The sequence below is a fragment of the Schistocerca piceifrons genome, chromosome 5 (genome assembly GCF_021461385.2).
Source record: "Schistocerca piceifrons isolate TAMUIC-IGC-003096 chromosome 5, iqSchPice1.1, whole genome shotgun sequence".
NCBI lineage: Eukaryota > Metazoa > Arthropoda > Insecta > Orthoptera > Acrididae > Schistocerca > Schistocerca piceifrons.
Window position 1 is genome coordinate 284,264,935 of NC_060142.1, and position 20,873 is coordinate 284,285,807.

Below are 20,873 nucleotides of genomic sequence, written 5' to 3' on the forward strand. Positions count from 1 at the left end.
TGCTCTTACCTTACCTCGTGTACATTTGGTTTTCGAACATTGTTTTTCTTAAAACTATTCTGTAGATTGAGTTGGTGCTATTTTGTTGTTACCCTAAGGTGTGTGTATTGTGTGTTGTGTATTGAACCGGGGACCCAGAAACGACGGAGAGGCTTCGTCCCGCCGTAGCCCTCAGTGGTTCACAACCCCAAAACAGGCCGTAGCAGTCCACCCGCCTCACCGCTGCCCCACACCGAACCCAGGGTTATCGTACCAGCGGTAGTATGCATATAATCTGTTTTGCTGTGGAGCGGTTAGCAGAAGTGAGTTCTAGAGTTGCTAAGAATATACGAGACATTCACTGTTGACAGTGTATTTCATGAGAGCTGCCGAAGTTGAAAAGTGGGTCCTTGAAGCAAATATAGACGCCAGAATAACAAGAAGAAAAGAGAAAAAAGGAAGAGAGATGATGAGGAACATGTAAACCAGGAAGATTATGCAGCTGGAGTGTATTAGGAACAACAAAGATGAGTTACAGATCGAATGTAACTACGAATTGAGCTTCTCGAAAGTTAGATTTTCTGATATTTTTATTTTATGTACCAATATTTGGACAGAAAAAAACATGGTTCAAATGGTTCTCAGCACCATTGGACTTAACATGTGAAGTCATCAGTCCCCTACTTAAACCTAACTAATCTAAGGACATCACATACATCCATGCCCAAGGCAGGATTCGAACCTGTGACCGTAGCGGTCGTGCGGTTCCAGACTGTAGAGCGTAGAACCGCTCGGCCACAGAGGCCGGCATTTGGTCAAAAAGAGAACTCGATCTGTGAAGTTATGTATCAACTTAATTATATATATAAATAGTCCACCCATCCTGGAAATAGAAAAGTCGACGATTATTGCCTGTTGACGACACTGATACTGGCAAGAAATCGGTCTTGGTAATTCAAAGGCAGTCGAGAATATTTCAATGTTAAGTCTGAAGTCGGATAAAAAATGACATAAGAAATATTTTTGTGTGTAACGTAATTAAAAACTAACAATTTTTCTATTTCTTTCCCTTTGCTTGTACTGTGAAACCCTGCTTCCTCCAATTTTCGTGATTCTGCAGTACTGGCCATTAAAATGGCTACACTAAGAAGAAACGCAGATGATAAACGGGTATTCATTCGACAAATATATTATACTAGTAATAACATGTGAGTACATTTTCACGCAATTTGGGTGCATAGATCCTGAGAAATCAGTACCCAGAACAACCACCTCTGGCCGTAATAACGGCCTTGATACGCCTGGGCATTGAGTCAGACAGAGCTTGGATGGCGTGTACAAGTACAGCTGCCCATGCATCTACAGCACGATATCACAGTTCATCAAGAGTAGTGACTGGTGTGTTGTGACGAGCCAGTTGCTCGGCCACCATTGACCAGACGTTTTCAATTGCTGAGAGATCTGGAGAATGCGCTGGCCAGGGCAGCAGTCCAACATTTTCTGTATCCAGAAAAGCCCGTACAGGACCTGCAACATGGGGTCGTGCATTATCCTACTGAAATGTGGGGTTTCACAGGAATCGAATGGAAGCTAGAGCCACATCTGAAATGTAACGTCCACTGTTCAAAGTGCCGGCAATGCGAACATGAGGTGACCGTGACGTGTAACCAATGGCATCCCATACCATCAAGGTGGGTGATAGGCCAGTATGGCGACGACGAATACACGCTTCCAATGTGTGTTCACCGCGATGTGGCCAAACACAGATGCGACCATCATGATGCTTTAAACAGAACCTGGATTCATCGGAAAAAATGGCGCTTTGCCATTCATCGTTGAGTACACCATCGCAGGCGCTCCTGTCTGTGATGCAGCGGCAAGGGTAACCGCAGCCATGGTCTCCGAGCTGATAGTCCATGCTGCCGGAAACGTCATCGAACTGTTCATGCAGATGGTTGTTGTCTTGCAAACGTCCCCATCTGTTGACTCAGGGATCGAGATGTGGCCGCACGATCCGTTACAGCCATCCGGATAAGATGCCTGTCATCTCGACTGCTAGTGATACGAGGACGTGTGGATCCAGCACGGCGTTCCGTATTACCCTCCTGAACCCAACGATTCCATGTTCTGCTAACAGTCATTGGATCTCGACCAACGCGAGCAGCAATGTCGTGATACGATAAACTGCAGTCGCCATAGGCTACAATCCGACCTTTATCAAAGTCGGAAACGTGATGGTACGCATTTCTCCTCCGTACACGAGGCATCACAACAACGTTCCACCAGGATACGCCGGTCAACTGCTGTTTGTGTAAGAGAAATCGGTTGCAAGCTTTCCTTATGTCAGCACGTTGTAGGTGTCGCCACCGGCGCCAACCTTGTGTGAATGCTCTGAAAAGCTAATCATTTGCATATCACAGCATATTCTTCCTGTCGGTGAAATTTCGCGTCTGTAGCACATCATCTTCGTGGTGTAGCAATTTTAATGGCCAGTAGTGTAGGCCAACGGGTAGTACTTCACAGGTTTTGATGAATGAGTTTGCGGAGTGTCAAAATATGTGACATAAATGCCCTTTGTTTAAATTTACAAACTTATATTTATTACTCCGCCAAGGGATCATAGACCTTACCACTTGAAATAAATTTCTACTTGATACTTCTATCAGCTACTGAGAAAAAAAAGTCCTAACAGACGGATGAGCAGACGGACAATCGGAGAACAAAACAATTTATATAACTACAAAATAAAAGTTTTCAGATTTTTTATTTATTTGTACTATGAAACCTTACCTTTTGCCAGATTTCATGATCCTCGGCCTATGGGGAATACAGTACAGATTTAAACGAGTGAGTTTGTGAGTATCAAAGTATTTATCATAAATTGCCGTATCTTTTGACTGCATTGATTCAGATACTTCAATTTTTGACAGCGCCAAGAGACTGTAGATCCTAGTTTGCGACGGAAATTTCGCCTTGTTACGTCTATCCGTTCATGAGAAAAAGGGTTTTTAACAGGGGGGGGGGGGCAAACAGATGGCCAACAAAGTGATCCTAAAAGGGTTCCGTATTTACCGACTGAGGTGCGTAACCCAAAAAATCTATTTGAGATAGAGCTCTGACTATTTTTGACATGTTTCAGGGTACTAGTTGGAGGAAAGTAGACTACAGACACTAATGTACTATTAACTGCAACGGAAATACACATGTATTAATTATAAAAAAGTAATGTTAATTTCAATTATCAGATATACATATTTCTAGAATAAAATCTTACAGCTGATATGATTGTAGTTTACTTTGTAGATAGTCGTGTTGCTGATGTGGCTTAAATTTTCAAGCGCATAAGTAAGGTAGGCAGTCAGTGCATAGATTCCAAGTATGGACCGCCATATAAGAATGTAGTTTACTGATTTTCCCAAAAAATTGTAATAAAGTCAAAGTGAGAAATAATATGATTATAATATTATTATGTTAGGCTGGTGCAAAAGTTGATAGCGTTTTTGTTTTACTAGGTGGTATTCCTCTTTCTATGGCTTTCTTTATCAATTGTCATTTTTAATTGTAGTTTACTGTTGGTATTTCTGGTACCGTGCGCTGCGGAATTTGAATCCCCACCAGTCATCATGGACGTTGAAGACCCATAGAGGCCTCTGCACCATCGCACCATAAGCTGTGGCGGCGCACGCCTCCTGACCCTCATTTAGTATGAGGGCGCCACAGTGGAACACGTGGTTCCAGCGTCCAATAGCGGCGCCCCTGATAGCGTATTTAAGCGCCTGCCTCTCGCTCAGCTAGTTCTCCCCCCCCCCCCCCTTCCATCCTCTATTTTCCCCACCTCCCCTCTCTCTGCCCCTTCTCTCCCCCGAGTCCTTTTGCATTTCCCTCCTCTGCCTCTTCTCATTCCCTCTCGCATCTGCCCTGCCCCTCTCCCCCCTTATGAGTCCTCGCCCTCATTGGTTCCCCCCCCCCTTTGTTTTTTCCTCTCCTACCTCTTTGTTTTTCCCCATCCTCCAGGTCCTCCCCTCCCCCCATCTGCTTTTGGCTCAGGAGTGTTATCTTTGTGCCGCCATTTTCGTGCAGTGTTTTACAGTGAGTGTTTTACAGTGAGTGTTCCGTGTTGTGTCTTTTGGGAAGTGTTGCGAACGGCCATCATACTGTCGCTGGGTGTGATATTTTTATCTCTTGTGAACAGAAACCAGACTGTCGCCATGGTTTTTTTTAATTGTGCGTCTACTATGTTACTTGTCTGATTCCTGTGTATTTTATTAACATTGCCAACCCCTTTGCTTTCTGCTTTAACTTTCCGCATTTTTCCGCCATTTTACACTTTAAGTCACCATTTTATTGCCGTTTTTCTTGTTTCTTTTCTTCTTCCGTTTTTAAAAAAGTCTGTAGGCTGTAGAGCAGCGTACTAAGCTGCTGCCAGCCCGCCCCCTTCGGGGTGAATTGAAAATAAAAAAAAAAGAAATAAAAAGCTCAGTTAGCCAGTCTAATCTTGCATACGTCTCTGGACACATCGCCTTGCATTAGACAGCTTATTTACTTTCTTGCTCTGTGTACGAGTGGATGTGGTTGTTAGGTTTTCTTGTGACTCCGTTGTTTCGATCTTGTTGTTGTTCGTTCTGTCCTTCGTTGGTCGTGTCCGTCCTCTCGTCTTCTCCCGTTGTGTTGTTCGCGGGCCGCTCCGCGGGCCCCGCCGCGTTTTCCGTCACTTCAACCCTGTGACCGCTCCGGTCGCTGTTACAACAGTATTTGGGTTTACATATGTATTATTATTTTGTCATTTGGAGTGGCGCTGTGAACGCTATAAAATGGACAGCCAAGTGGAGAAATCGTAACATACCAGAAATATTATTCTGTCTCCGTTCAGTAGATTGGTGACAGCAGCGGGGGCAGACAGAAACGTTACCATATAAGGGGATAATGCCACTGCACAGAGCATGGCAACAAAATGGTTTTCTCGGTTTAAGGAGGGTAGTTCTGACATTAGTGACTCTCCATTATTAGGAAGACCTCCGGAGTTTGATGAAGATCATTTAAACGCATTAATCCACAATGATTCACGTCAGTGTTCTGGGAAACTAGCAAGCAATGAAAAGTGATCATTCCACCTTCGTGCGAAATTAGCATGCAATGACGAAGGTTCACAAATCAGGTGTACGGATAGCGCAACCTCTAAGCCAAAATCAAAACGATCAGCGGTTGACCATATGTCCATCTCTGCTTGCTCATTATCAATTGGCTCGTGAACAACACAGATCACTCCTATCCTGTGTCTTTACTGGTGTCAGGAAATGGTGACTTTATGTTAATGTAAGGTTCAAAACGGCTCCAAGCACTATAGGATTTAACATCTGAGGCCATCAGTCCCCTAGTCTTATTACTACTTAAACCTAACTAATCTAAGGACATCAGACACATCCATGCCTGAGGCAGGATTCGAACCTGCGACCGTAGCAGCAGCCCAGTTCCGGACTGAAGCACCTAGAACCGCTCGGCCACAGCAGCCGGCTTAATGTAAGGAAAAGAAAGGAATGGTTGATTCCAAATAAAGGCGTAACTCCTCGCATAAAGACGAGAAAAGATAATGTTAAGCATGTGGTCGAACAGTGAAGATGTGGTGTACTACGAATTGCTTCCCCGAGTCGTAACCATCACTGTTGACATTTATCGTGAACGGCTGAGACATCTTGGGTACACAGTCCAAGAACAGAGACGAGGAGGACCGCGTGAAGTGATGGTACTCCACGATAACGGCTGTCCACATTCTGCTAGACTAACAAACAACACTGTACAGGAGTTTGGTTGGGAAGTCATTCCGAATACACCTTATTCACATAGTCTTACACATTCAGATTTTCACATTTTCCGCTCTTTATCGAACAGCCTTTAAGGAACTTCCTTTCCGGATGAAAATGCGCTTCGAACATGGCTCAACGACTTCTTCCCCTGAAAACCCTTTATTTGTACAGTGGTGGAATCGAAAAGTTATCCCAGCGTTGGCAGATTGTTGTAAATAGTGAAGGAGGATATATTATTGACGACTAAAGTCTCAGCTATGTGTTGAGTTTATTGAACAAAAACGCTACGAACTTATGCACCAACGCACTATGTCGATATGTTCATCAAGAAACACTCCTATTGTTCTACAATTTTCGATCTACTGAGAGTGCAAGATTTTTAGTCAGAGGCATGTAAACTTTATGAAAACTGTTAGTATTTTCCAGGCGTTCACGGAGAACTTACCTTTAACCCTGCACAACTAGGGCTGTTGGTATTTTAAAAAATACCGGCAATCCGATATGTCTATATTTAAAAATATTTCGTTATCGGCCATCGATACATCGAAGACGTATCGTTATATCGATATACCGACAGTAAAGTCATCGAAGTACCAGCGTATAAAAGTATCCGTTGCACACTGTAAATACACAGCGGATTTTAGATCTGTGTGTTTAAGTATTGATTTATTATTAGAAATTCAGTACATCAACAAGCTAACTACCTGCTTATCCACCTTAGAGCACGAACTGAAAGGGAAACGATGCACGTTCACGCTTGCCGATAACTACTTTGCTAACAATGGTAACCGCATGTAAGCGGTACAATAGAGGGTAGAGTTCGGCAAACTGTAACACGTAACTGTTTCGAAGCAAATGAAACAGTACAATGTAATATTTCGATACGCTGTTTTGAAACAGTGAAACAGTTTGTGTTTTGTAATTTAATAAAGCTACACATTTTATCATCTTGAATGTCTACTGTATAAGTATGTCCATATAAACACAAATGAGTTGCGAGAGCGCTACTCTTGGGCGTCTTGGCAGTTTTGTATTTCCTGCAGCAAATGTGCTGCTTTCGTGTTGTGTGACTTTATCATACTTTTCAATTGGCTGAGGACAGCCATAGCTGAAGACAGAACAACCACCACGAACGGAACTGGAGGTGGGAGCAAACTGCAGAAACAACGGATATGCTACTGGGATTCCCACATTCCGTTAGTATGGGTAACATACCCATCCTGCTAATTTACATGCACACAAAGGGAATCATTGTGGATAATAAGCACAGTGACTATAGACTCACAAATAACGCCAAATAATTCGAATAAATAACAAAATACAACAGAAAAAAATTTTGTCTTTCAAGGTGTTTCGAAGCGTTACTATAAATTCACCATGCTTCCCAGCCCTTCCCGTTCACCGTTACGCTATCAGTGATATGTCAAACAGATTGCTTGCAATTATACCTACATCAAATTTATGTATATGTCTAATAACTGCCACTCTGCGCCTTTTTTTATTCAAAATGTTGTAGGCTTACTTGCGTTTCTTAGTATGATTACTGTACATGAAAAGAGAAGCGTATGTTATAAAAAAGTGTAATTTAATCGAATGATTTTCACATATTTATTATTTTGAATGTGAATAGTGTGCGTTGATTTATTGTTTGGTTAATGTTTGTAAAGCAGATGTTACGCCATTTCGTAATAGGACAGTCAGCTAGAAACGATGCTTTATTTTCGGATATATTAGGCTTCATGCTATTGCTTGTCAAAAAGATTTCGACACTCTTGAAAGTGTTTCATGAAATTTTATGTTGTGTTTCAGTACCTGTGCCGAGCCCGAATCTCGTACGACACAGAGCGGAATGAAACATCACTGTTTCGATACAATTAGTCCGTTCCAAGCACAGGTGGACTGAAACAGCCTTATTTTGGAACAACGATACAGTTTCTGTGTACCGAGCGAGGTGGCGCAGTGGTTAGCACACTGGACTCGCATTCGGGAGGACGACGGTTCAATCCCGTCTCCAGCCATCCTGATTTAGGTTTTCCGTGATTTCCCTAAATCGTTTCAGGCAAATGCCGGGATGGTTCCTTTGAAAGGGCACGGCCGATTTCCTTCCCAATCCTTCCCTAACCCGAGCTTGCGCTCCGTCTCTAATGACCTCGTTGTCGACGGGACGTTAAACACTAACCACCACCACCACCACAGTTTCTGTGTATGGCTCGAGATCGAATCTGGTGCGGTTATCCGAGACAGGGGCGGAATGAAACACCACTGTTTCCAGACAGTGAACCACAGCCGTTCCGAAACACTGAAACAGTTCCACGTATCGATACACTGTATCGAAACATAGAAACAGTGGCCAAGTCTAATCGAGGGTATCCGTCGTTTGGTCTGTTCAGAACACTTCACGTCAAACTTTCCTCTTTTTCAATTTCTGCCAACGCCAGCGACCCAGCAGTTGTAGTATCAAAACTAAGCGGTGAAGTTCCAGTTTCTGTTGGTTGCGCCGAGCGTCGATTACGTCAGCATTTCCCCTCACACGTCTCCGTCCACCGCAAAGACCAATATTGTCATTTAAATTTATTTCACCATTTTCAGCAACTGTTTTCGGAGATCGCCGATGTGAAGGGATAGCACACTACTTGCGTTAAAAACTGTTTTTCAACGCCACTGGTGTGCCATATCTTCACATCGGAAATCTTGTTATTCCATTCACCCTCCCCCCCCCCCCGCCCCCACCTCCCTCCCCCCCCCCCTCCCCTCCCCACCCAGTGCAATCTGATTTCTTCTTTTGTGACGCACATACTTGCTCCACACTGACAAAGTGAAAGGCCCGTTTCACACTGGTGACGGTCACCAGCAACGGTCTCCTGTAATTGTGATGAACACTCCTCGATCACTGGTGCCCGACACCGCAGGTATTGCCAACTGATCAGAGAAATGGGCTCGATCGAGGGAGAACTTTTGTTAGTACTTCTAAGCAAGAGGAGGACGAGAGAGAGAATGAGGACAAAACGTTCGTTACACTTACATCCAGTGCTACGTGATTGGCTGGAGAAAATATTGTTTTGTACTCTTTATGTCGATCTGAAACAAGATGAGAAGACATTTTTCAGTATTTTCGAATGTCGAAAACTTCATTTGATGAACTGCTAAGAGAAGTGAAAGAAGAAATCACAGGGATGGACAATAATATTTGAACTGTATTTTCCGCACCATAAGGGGGAGCGTCTTAAGACGAAGATAAGACGCACACTTAATTTTGTTATGAAAATTTTGAAATACAAGTATTTGTTTAGATTTCTTCATTCGCCCTGTAGGGGTGAGTTCATGGTCTCCACGCTCATCCATTTTGGCCCTTCTTGTCGCATTAATACTGCGTAATGGTACACTTAATACTGATAAATGCAAAAGAATAGGTGTGAGGGATGCAAATGTGCTTGAAGGTTACTATCCTCCTAGCCTTTACAGACGTAGCATCTAAATTTCACTACTCTTTGACAGCCCGAAAAATAAGGTATTAAATTTGAAAAAAGAACATACAACTTAGCAATTTTGTTTTTTGATCCATGCTCTTCTCATTGAAATCAGGCACAAACTTCGTTATAATTTCTTGCCAAGCATACGTTTACATCACTTTCTTGTTATAGTCATCGCTTTTGAAATCCCATATAGCAGGATGACACTCTACTTCACCTATAAAGTCTTCCGTGTTAATCAAATCTAAACTCATGGCTATAATGTGTACAGTATAATGTAGAACGAATGTTTCGCATCTCTGTCTCAAAAGTGACTACCGTCTGTTGGCAAATCTGCAGCGGTGGTCTGTGATCTGTGTCCCAGTGCAAACACTCCAATTCAAACTAATGCACGTCCGGCGGTGACTGCCGCGAACACAGTGATCTTGTCCGTCACATATGGCGAGAGTGAGTCACTAATGCCTCATAGCGTCTCGGTGAGGCAGTGTAGCGTCCCGGTGTGAAAGCTCCAGTTCAAACGAATGTCGGTGACCATCGCTGATGACCGTCACCAGTGTGAAACGAGCCAAAGATTGTACATGTTGAAAGCTCAAAAAGCAGAAAGACTCCTTCACACAGCGAAATTAAAATATAATATAAAATACAAATTTCGGCACTCGATATTGCCATTGTCGTATCGATATACAGGGTGTTACAGAAAGGTATGGCCAAACTTTCAGAAAACATTCCTCACACACAAAGAAAGAAAATATGTTATGTGGACATCTGTCCGGAAACGCTTACTTTCCATGTTAGAGCTCATTTTATTACTTCTCTTCAAATCACATTAATCATGGAATGGAAACACACAGCAACAGAACGTACCAGCGTGACTTCAAACACTTTGTTACAGAAAATGTTCAAAACGTCCTCCGTTAGCGAGGATACATGCATCCACCCTCCATGGCATGGAATCCCTGATGCGCTGATGCAGCCCTGGAGAATGGCGTATTGTATCACAGCCGTCCACAATACGAGCACGAAGAGTCTCTACAGTACATTTGGTACCGGGGTTGCGTAGACGAGAGCTTTCAACTGCCCCCATAAATCAAAGTCAAGAGGGTTGAGGTCAGGAGAGTGTGGAGACCATGGAATTGGTCCGCCTCTACCAATCCATCGGTCACCGAATCTGTTGTTGAGAAGCGTACAAACACTTCGACTGAAATGTGCAGGAGCTCCATCGTGCATGAACCATATGTTGTGTCGTACTTGTAAAGGCACATGTTCTAGCAGCACAGGTATTCCGTGTGAAATCATGATAACGTGCTCCATTGAGCATAGGTGGAAGAACAAGGGGCCCAATCAAGACATCACGAACAATGCCTGCCCAAACGTTCACAAAAAATCTGTGTTGATGACGTGATTGCACAATTGCGTGCGGATTCTCGTCAGCCCACACATGTTGATTGTGAAAATTTACAATTTGATCACGTTGGAATGAAACCTCATCCGTAAAGAGAACATTTGCACTGAAATGAGGATTGACACATTGTTGGATGAACCATTCGTAGAAGTGTACCCGTGGAGGCCAATCAGCTGCTGATAGTGCCTGCACACGCTGTACATGGTACGGAAACAACTGGTTCTCCCGTAGCACTCTCCATACAGTGACGTGGCCAACGTTACCTTGTACAGCAGCAACTTCTCTGACGCTGACATTACGGTTATCGTCAACTGCACAAAGAATTGCCTCGTCCATTGCAGGTGTCCTCATCGTTCTAGGTCTTCCCCAGTCACGAGTCACAGGCTGGAATGTTCTGTGCTCCCAAAGACGCCGATCAATTGCTTCGAACGTCTTCCTGTCGGGACACCTTCGTTCTGGAAATCTGTCTCGATACAAACGTACCGCGCTACGGCTATTGCCCCGTGCTAATTCATACATCAAATAGGCATCTGCCAACTTCGCATTTGTAAACATTGCACTGAGTGCAAAACCACGTTCGTGATGAACACTAACTTGTTGATGCTACGTACTGATGTGCTTGATGCTAGTATTGTAGAGCAATGAGTCGCATATCAACACAAGCACCGAAGTCAACATTACCTTCCTTCAATTGGGCCAACTGGCGGTGAATCGAGGAAGTACAGTAGATACTGACGAAACTAAACTGAGCTCTGACATGGAAATTACGCGTTTCCGGACACATGTCACATAACATCTTTTCTTTGTTTGTGTGTAAGGAATGTTTCCTGAAAGTTTGGCCGTACCTTTTTGTAATACCCTGTATTGGGAAATATTATCGCATGTGCTTATCGATAGTTTTTGGAAGGAATAATGATATATCGATATTTTATCGAAAGACCTATGTACAACAAACAATTTTGTAAGAAGTGTGCGTGTCGCAAGTAGTTGTGACGATGACGTGTACTGCTGGTAGGAGCGCAGTCGGGCCCAAACATCCCCGTGCACGGCAGCGGCGGTAAAGACTGCAAGGACCCGCCAAAGCACGCTTGTCTGGGCATGAGCTTCCTGGTGCTGGACCCGGACGCCTTCGGCGAAGGCTTCCGCCAGCGGCTGTCGGTCTTGCTGAGCGCCCTGCGCTGCGCGGAACCGGCCGACGCTGCGCACCCCGTCCGCGCCCCCGGCGACTTCTCCAAGAAAGCCGCCGAGCAGTGCGACTGCCGCGGCGGCATCGCCTACGCCAAGCACCAGCGCGCCGCCATGGTAAGTGCACAACTCATTCTCTAGTAAAGTAAACGAATGCCACATCAGAGTGAATGTTTCTTCAAATGGCTCTAAGCACTAAGGGACTTAACATCTGAGGTCATGAGTCCCCTAGAGTTAGAACTACACTACTGGCCATTAATATTGATACACCAAGAAGAAATGCAGATGATAACGGGTATTCATTGGACAAATATATTATACTAGAACTGACATGTGATTACATTTTCACGCAATTTGGGTGCGTAGATCCTGAGAATTTAGTACCCAGAGCAACCACCTCTGGCCGTAATAACGGCCTTGATACGCCTGGACATCAAACAGAGCTTGGATGGCGTGTACAGGTGCAGCTGCCCATGCAGCTTCAACACTGTACCACAGTTCGTCAAGAGTAGTGACTGGCGACGCCAGTTGCTCGGCCACCACTGACCAGACTTTTCAGTTTCTGAGTGATCTGGAGAATGTGCTGGCCAGGGCAGCAGTCCAACATTTTCTGTGTCCAAAAAGGCCCGTACAGGACCTGCAACATGTGGTCTTGCATTACCCTGCTGAAATGTAGGGTTTCGCAGGGATCAAATGAAAGGTAGAGCCACAGGTCGTAACACATCTGTTCAAAGTGCCGTCAATGCGAGCAAGACGTGACCTAGACGTGTAACCAATGGCACCCCATACCATCACGCCGGGTGATACGCCAGTATGGCGATGACGAATACACGCTTCCAATGTGCGACCACCGCGATGTCGCCAAACACGGATGCGACCATCATAATGCTGTAAACAGAGCCAGGATTCATCCGAGAAAATGACGTTTTGCCATTCGTGGGCCCAGGTTCGTCGTTGAGTACACCATCGCAGGCGCTCCTGTCTGTGATGCAGCGTCAAGGGTAACCGCAGCCACGGTCTACGAGCTGATAGTCCAAGCTGCTGCAAACGTCGTGAACTGTTCGTGCAGATGGTTGTTGTCTTGCAAACGTCCCCATCTGTTGACTCAGGGTTCGAGACGTGGCCGCACTATCCGTTACAGCCATTCGAATAAGATGCCTGTCATCTCGACTGCTAATGATAAGAGGCCGTTGGGATTCAACACGGCCTTCCGTATTACCCTCCTCAACCCACCGATTCCATATTCTGCTAACAGTCATTGGATCTCGACCAATGCGAGCAACAATGTCGCGACACGATAAACCGCAATCGCGGTAGGCTACAATCCGACCTTTATCAAAGTCGGAAACGTGGTGGTACGCATTCTCCTCCTTACACGAGGCATCACAACAACGTTTCACCAGGCAATGCCGGTCAACTGCTGTTTGTGTATGAGAAATCGGTTGGAAACATTCCTCATGTCAGCGCGTTGTAGGTGGCGCCACCGGCGCCAACCTTGTGTGAATGCTCTGAAAAGCTAATCATTTGCATATCACAGCATCTTCTTCTTGTCGGTTAAATTTCGTGTCTGTAGCATGTCATCTTCGTTGTGTAGCAATTTTAATGGCCAGTAGTGTATTTAAACCTAACTAACTTAAGGACATCACACACATTCATGCTCGAGGCAGGATTCGAACCTGCGACCGTAGCAGCAGTGCGGTTCCTGACTGAAGCGCCTAGAACCGCTCGGTCACAGCGGCCGCCTGTGAACGTTTCTCTCTGCAGTGGAGTGGCCACTGATGTTCAGTTACCTGGCAGATTAAAACTGTGTGCCGAACTGGGACTCTAACCCGCATCCTTTGCCTGTCACGACCATTGCTCTTACCGAGTTCTTAAAGCTCAACTCACCAGCCGCTGTTACAATTCTACTTCCCCCAGTACCTTCCTCCTGCTTCTGAAACTCAGCGGATGTACTCCTTGTAAAACGTAAACATTCACGTCCACAAATGCCACAATTAATAAAATGCTCTGGGGTGTTACACCGTGGTCGAACGGATTTCACACTTAAACCTAACGTTTCTTCCCGATCTGTGGACGACATTTCAGACTCTGACTTGCTACTGAATGCAGCAAAATTTCGTTTACGCCTGCTTCCGTGCAGTGGCTTGACCTGACATGCTTTGAAAACACGGACGTAATTGGTCTCTGGTTGCCGTCGTCCACTGTTGCTATTGCCCCATTGCGGAAGACTGGTACACATGTTTTTCAGCACCGGAATCCAGACGTCTGTCAACTTCACGCCCTTGTCCTTCTTATTGAAATTGTTGAGGTGTTTTACAATCTCTAAGGCCTCTCTGTATAGCCTTTCATGGTATCCGCTTGTGGCTGCCAGATGCTTTAACAATAAAAAAGGAAACGAATGTTTGGTTCCACTACGAGCATAATACGTTTGTTTTGTGAAGGCATGGAAGAGAGAAACTAGGCCGTGTTCACAAGCATCTGAACGGGATTAACCCGAAGGTTCTGTTTACCATGGAGAAGGAGGCAGGCGGAAGATTAAATTTTCTTGATGTGTTAGTTTTCAAGAAAGAAGATGGTTGGGTCAAGCAGCTTACCGAAACACACACACACTGACCGTTACCTACGCCAGGATTCGAACCAACACCCACAACAAAAACGAAGCTTCATAAAAACATGGGCGAATAGGGCAAGAAACGTGTGTGAACCAGAGCTGCTTGACGCAGAATTAAAACATCTCACCAATGCATTGCTCATGAATGAGAGCATTAAGACCGCCACGCAAACATCATAACGCTTGTGAAATCGAAAGTTTTCCGGGTTTTCAATAAGGACGTTACTGACCGCATAGGAAAAATCTTGAAAAAGCTGAACATAGCCGTAATCTATGAACCCACCCAGAAGACACAAGACCACCTAAAACTTGCGAAGGATACTAGAAAACTGCTGTAAAAAGCAGGGGTTTGTAGGATTCCATATAGTTGTGGGAAGGTGTACGTGCGTACTACAAAAAGAACGGTCACAGAGAGACTAGGAGAGCAGAAGGGCAATTGTAGAAAAGGAGAGATTGACAGAAAACCTGTTACATACTTTAGAGTCAGGAGACCACCACATTTATCCTGACAGGGCTCAAGCTGGTAGCCACAAGCGGGTACCATAAAATGCTAGGTGGCCAATACTTCGGCTTGTGGGCCATGCCTTGGCATGAGTGCCATAGCGCTCGTCCTGGTTGGCACATTTCCCCCACCACCACACCACAATGTTGGAGAGCAGGGAAGGTAACGAGGGGATTACTGTGACCGCTCCACATTTATATTGCAAGGCAGTCGCAGTTTGTACAACCTAGTTTTATATTCCACATTTCTCAATGATACAGAATCAAAAAGAAAAATTTCAGTATTACTAAATTGTTTTTGGCATGCTGAATACGTAATAGATTTTCTAACCGGTTCGAACTGTCGGCATATCGCCAAATGCAGACAATTTCACAGATTTTCAGACTCCGGTTGCCACCTAATAGTGACTTATTTAGTTTCATAATCTTTCCCACACACATGCAGTTCGAAATATTGTACTACTTTTCAACCTCATTATAGAGACGTGGAAACCCTACCTGAGGAAAGCAATGTGCATGTCCTAGACAGTCTTAAAGGGATTTCTATTTAAAATGGGAATTATCTTGCAGCTCAATCAGTTCATCTAGACATGCACAAGGGCACTTGCAATTGAAATGGCAAACAGTCTCGAAAATAGCTCGGTAAACAGATATAAAACTGGCAGTCTCCTCAAAATGTTTAACAAACTGTCCTTATAACTTGTAATATTGTTTCAAGACCACAATGAATTCTTCAAACCTCACTTTTCTCTGACGCCAGTGAGCTAAGGGGAGTGAATTGTGTTTGTCAGAATGAGTTCCTTCTACGAGGGCCGTTTGAAAAGTCCGTGCAAAGACCGAGAGATGGCACCACCGGCGCGTATCGAGGTCATGTTTAGTTAGTAGCATCTGTGGAAAGAATGCACACCCAGTTTCAGCCAGATTAGTCTATTTCTTTGTGTTTGGCATTCGTGTGAATCAAGGAAGTCGAGTCACTGTCAAAAAATGGACGAAGAAGAATTTCGTGTGGTGATGAAACATTACTTCATGAAAGGCTAAACGCCTCAGGAGACTAAAGAGAAGCTTGATAAACATTACGATGACTCGGCACCTCTGATCAGAAAAGCTTGTAAGTGGTTTCAAAATTTTCGGTGTGGCCATATGGACACAACTGATGTTGAACGTTCTAGACGCCCTGTGGAGGTTACGACTCCTGAAATCATTGATAAAATCCATGATATGGTGATGGATGATAGAAGAGTTAAGGTGCGTGAGATTGCTAGTGCTGTGGGCATCTCGAATGAATGGGTACATAATATTTTGCATAAACATTTGGACATGAGAAAGCTATCCGCAAGATGGGTTCCGCAATGGCTCACGCTTGACCAGAAACGGAATCGTGTGAAGTGTTGCAAGGGTGGTTTGCAGCTGTCCAGGAAGAATCCGCAGGACTTTAAGCATCATTTCGTTACTGTGGATGAAACATGGATACATGACTATATTCCTGAGACCAAACAACAATCTAAACACTGGGTTACCAAGGGAGAATCTGCATCAAAAAAGGCGAAGACCAGTCCTTTGGCCAGAAAGGTTATCGCGACTGTCTTTTGGGGTTCGCAAAGGATGATCCTCATCGACTATCTGGAAAAGTGTAAAACTATTACAGGTGCATATTATTCATCGTTATTGGACCATTTGAAAACCGAGCTGCAAGAGAAACGCTGGCGATTGGACCGCAAAAAAGTCCTTTTCATCACGTCAATGCACCAGCACACACATCAGCAGTTGTGGTCGCAAAATTAATGGAAATAGGATTCCAACTCGTTTCACATCCCCCTATTCTCCAGACTTGGCTCCCTTGGACTTCTGTTTGTTCAACAATCTGAGGAAATGGCCAGTGGGACAAAGATTTTATTCAAACGAGGTTATTGTAGCAACTAATAGCTATTTTGCAGACTTGGACAATTCCTATTTTTCGGAAGGGATCAACAAATTAGATCAGCCTTGGATGAAGTCTAAAAGGACACTACGCCGAAAAATAAAAAAGATTTACCCCAAACACGTAAGTAGTTTTCATTTTTGCACAGACTTTTCAAACGCCCCTTGTACAACGCGATTTTGTTTTTCGGTGCTTCCCCTAGAAATCAGAAAAAGTTGTTTTTCACTTTTCAGTGTCTTACTGTGGGCAGTGTATAGTCAAATCAACTTAAAAGGTAAGGTCTTGCAGTCCATTCTGGATGGTGTAATTCTCGTTCCTTCACTGCTTTTTCCTTCATAAATACAACAACTGCGAATTTTTAAATCAAAAAATCGTTCCCGGTTATTCCCTGACTTAAGCAACGTACTTTGCAATAATATACAATGTCTCCATACTCTTCACTCGGTTCCATCGAAAGTTGTTCCAACTGCTGGTGGAACAATGGATGCAACTTCAGAAATATTCGTACCACCAATTTCTTCAAATGCTCCATGCCTGCAAATTTAGCACAAAGTTCTTCTTGAGGTACAGAACAATGAATCTCTTCCGTCATCCTTGTAATTTTTTGCTTTTGTCAACTAAACCTTTAAATTCTCTCTGCATGTTACTGTCAAGTCGTTTCATAACAGATATACAATATCCATTGCTTATGGGTAATATATAGTGAAAATTATCATCCCTCTTTTCTGTCGCGACAGTGCCGAACTTAAGACAGTTGTGCTGATCGAAAAATGACAGACCACGATGTTAAATGAAATGTCACGCTGCTCTGAGTACTTCCGAGCAGGGCCAAGCAGAGCCGAGACAGGCCGGGCCCTGGTCCGCCCACGGCCTGCACACGCTGCAGGGGTGTATAGTGCGCGCAAAATGCCGCGGCCCCTAGATGCGCAGTCAGCTGGGGAAGCAGGAAGCATGGGTGAGATGCAGTGGTGGGGGGTGGCTCAGAGCGCTGTAGGGGAAATGCCAAGCGCTGGAGGGGAAGTGCCATTCAGAACTGAAACCTAGATCACATTTTTTGCGAATATTAACTGAGGCCCCTCGACACCCACACTTGCATGGTGACCATTCAAAAAGATGTACCATCACCTCTGCTTTCATTAGTATCTAAAAAGAATTCCGCCGAAAATGTAGTGATTTATTTTCGCATAGCTTGTTAATCATTTGTAACTTTCAGAGAATTGTCTTGAACGGTGAAGTTTGAATAAAACCAACATATTTCCCTTATTGCCAAGTTAAAATTTACTTCTTTTGCCAAAAGACAGCGGAGTTTACAGAGTTTCACCTCACTAAGATGTTGTGCAGACGCAGTTGCAAGAGAATTCTGAAACTGGTTTGTTAAATTCGTTATATGAGGAACTACAATAATGTTGGAAGCTGAAGAAGTGAATTAAAATTTGTGCTGCAGCCAAACCCAAGTCTTCTTGCTTACTAGGCAGATATGCTGACCATTAAACCACCACAGCATTATGGTCAACATGGCTGCACGAACTACCCAAGTCAAATACCATCCCCAACACAAACTCCAATTCATATCTCCCCTTATATTGTCACTATTACCAGGGCTCTCTGACATTGGAATAGCACCCCAGCATTGGATGTAATGGGGAAGTGCTGTACTAAATGTACTAGTAAACAAGAAGACCCGGGTTCGAGTCCTGGCCACAGCACAAATTTTAATTCCATTCCTTAGCTTCCAACGTTATCGTCTCAGGGAAAGTTTAATTTGAGATCTATACTAACACTTGTAGTGCAGCACTTCACATGCTATTTTCATGAGCAGCTATGGAAAGAGGTAGGATAGTAAAACCACCACTAGGCGCTAAATGGTTGGACGTCCACGGTTCTTCATGGACCTGCCCTGTAAAATGGGATAGATGGCGTTCTGTGGCATCTCTGCCGAAAGAGCACAATACTGGAGCACACACAAGTGTTTGGGAGCACATCGTTTATAGTACATTGTTGAACAAGGAGCTCTGCAGCAGGCCACTAGTATATATTCACATTTTCGGCCAACGACATCGTCAATTATGACTGCAGTGGGCACGGGAAAATAGGGATTCGACCATCGATCAATGGAAACATGTCAACTCTTCGGGTTAAACACATTTTTCCTACATTAGGTCGATGGTCGTCTCCACAAACTCCTTCATAGAGGTGAATGGCGGCTCGAAACGTGTAGTGCGCCTTGGACGCGGGCTGATGGGAGCAGTATTATGCTATAGGAGACATTATCCTGCGCTTGTATGAGACCTGTGATGGTAATCGAAGACACGCTGGCAGCTGCGATCCACATGCATCGCCACATGCTTGATGTCTTCCCCGACGGGGATGTCATCTTTCACCAGTATAATTGCCTGTGTGTCGGTGCAGGAACTATGTTACAGTGGTTTGGGGAGCATTTTAGTGAACTCACGTTAATATCTTGTCTACCAAATTCGCCTCATGTACATCCTTTGGAAACCATCGGGTTTCTATCTGGCGCCATCACCGCATACGCAAATCTGTGGCCTGTTATTTACGCGAGTTACATGACCTGTGCATGGGCATCTAAAGCGACACATCTCCACAAAACCATCAACAAACTGTCGGATCCCTGACACGCAGAGTCAGTTATCTCTTTCGTTCCAGAGGCGGACAAACAAGCTATTGAGCAGGTGGTCATAATGTTTTGGCTCATCTGTGTAACTGACCTGCACACATGGCAGAGTAAGCCCATTGGAGGCCCAGAACGGTAAAACTAAATAAGGCTCCCAGTCTGCCTAGAAATTGATGTTTTTGTAGGGTACATTTTGTAAAAAAATGAGTTATGTAGGTACAATGGCTGACAAAAAAGTGAAGAGTGTCTAATGTGTGTTCTCTTCGCTCTAGTAATTGTAATACAGATAAAGATATAGGTGAGAAACTTAGAATATGAATCAGCCTGTAGTACAGAAACTACTGGACATAGTGCAAAGCAATACTAATGAGTAGAGTAAGATATTACATTTTCTTTTATATGTTTGGAAACAAAGCTTGTTCAATCACAGTATTTGTTAGTTTCGTAACCTTAGTATGAGATAACAATTATTATTGACAGTATTGTAGTACATGTTTCTGTGCCTTTATTTTACTGAAATGGTCAGTAATGTCGTTTAAATCTATTTAATATGGAACATTTCTTTCAGTTGATAAAATGGACAGACTGCAATGTTGCATCGTTCTTCTTAACAACATGGGCACTGCAGTATTGTATTTATCCACCGATACCAGGCAGTGACTTTCAGTTAAAATGTCCTTCCATGAACAGGAGTTACGTAAAGTGTGTACGAAGATAGGTTGCGACCCAAGAACAAGACATATGGAAGTCGGGGTCTGCCCTGAGTCGCGCACGGTTAGCCAAAGTTATTAAAGTGACTTTTCATGTAAAACGGGAAATCCAGATTCGAGCCCCGATTCGCCACAAATTTTCGTTGTCGTCATTCTCTTATACAGCTGCTGGTTGGTTGTATTCGCAGCTGGGAATACATTTCATGTAAATGTTGCATTATGGATGATATACAGGGTAAGGATTCAGTAAGTCCCATTTAATTATAAACTGAAGGTTTTATTGGCCGACGAACTAGCAGGAATGCCAACAATCGCATCAGTTGCACGTAGATGCCTATGTCATTGGAAGCTTCATGCATGATTCTTGTTTCAATAATATGGAAAATTTTGATTATTTCCTTTTTAGCCATTACCATTCCTACAATTTTTATATAAATTTGTCCATACTTCAAACAGTGATTGGCGAATGTCTTCTTGAACTGATAATCCAGCGTAATGAGCTATTTCCCCCGGCATTCTTTTATTTACCTTCCTTCTTCCTCATTGGTCAATGGTAATGCCATATCATTGCATTTTTAGTAGCCAAAAGTAACAGCATTGCCTATCATTGTAATTAGATTCGTGACTAAAAACTGATTCAAGATTTTTAATTTGGAGAGTC

At 43.9% G+C, this 20,873-nt stretch overlaps 1 protein-coding gene across 1 annotated transcript in view; it reads left to right on the forward strand.

Annotated features, from left to right (window-relative positions):
- The window catches only part of LOC124798945 (ureidoglycolate dehydrogenase (NAD(+))-like), a 104,874-nt gene that overhangs the window by 75,409 nt on the left and 8,592 nt on the right, over window positions 1-20,873 (forward strand). Inside the window, exon 7 of the mRNA XM_047262479.1 lies at window positions 11,668-11,954. Within this exon, the coding sequence (XP_047118435.1) occupies window positions 11,668-11,954 (287 nt within the window). The remainder of the gene's footprint in view (window positions 1-11,667; window positions 11,955-20,873) is intronic.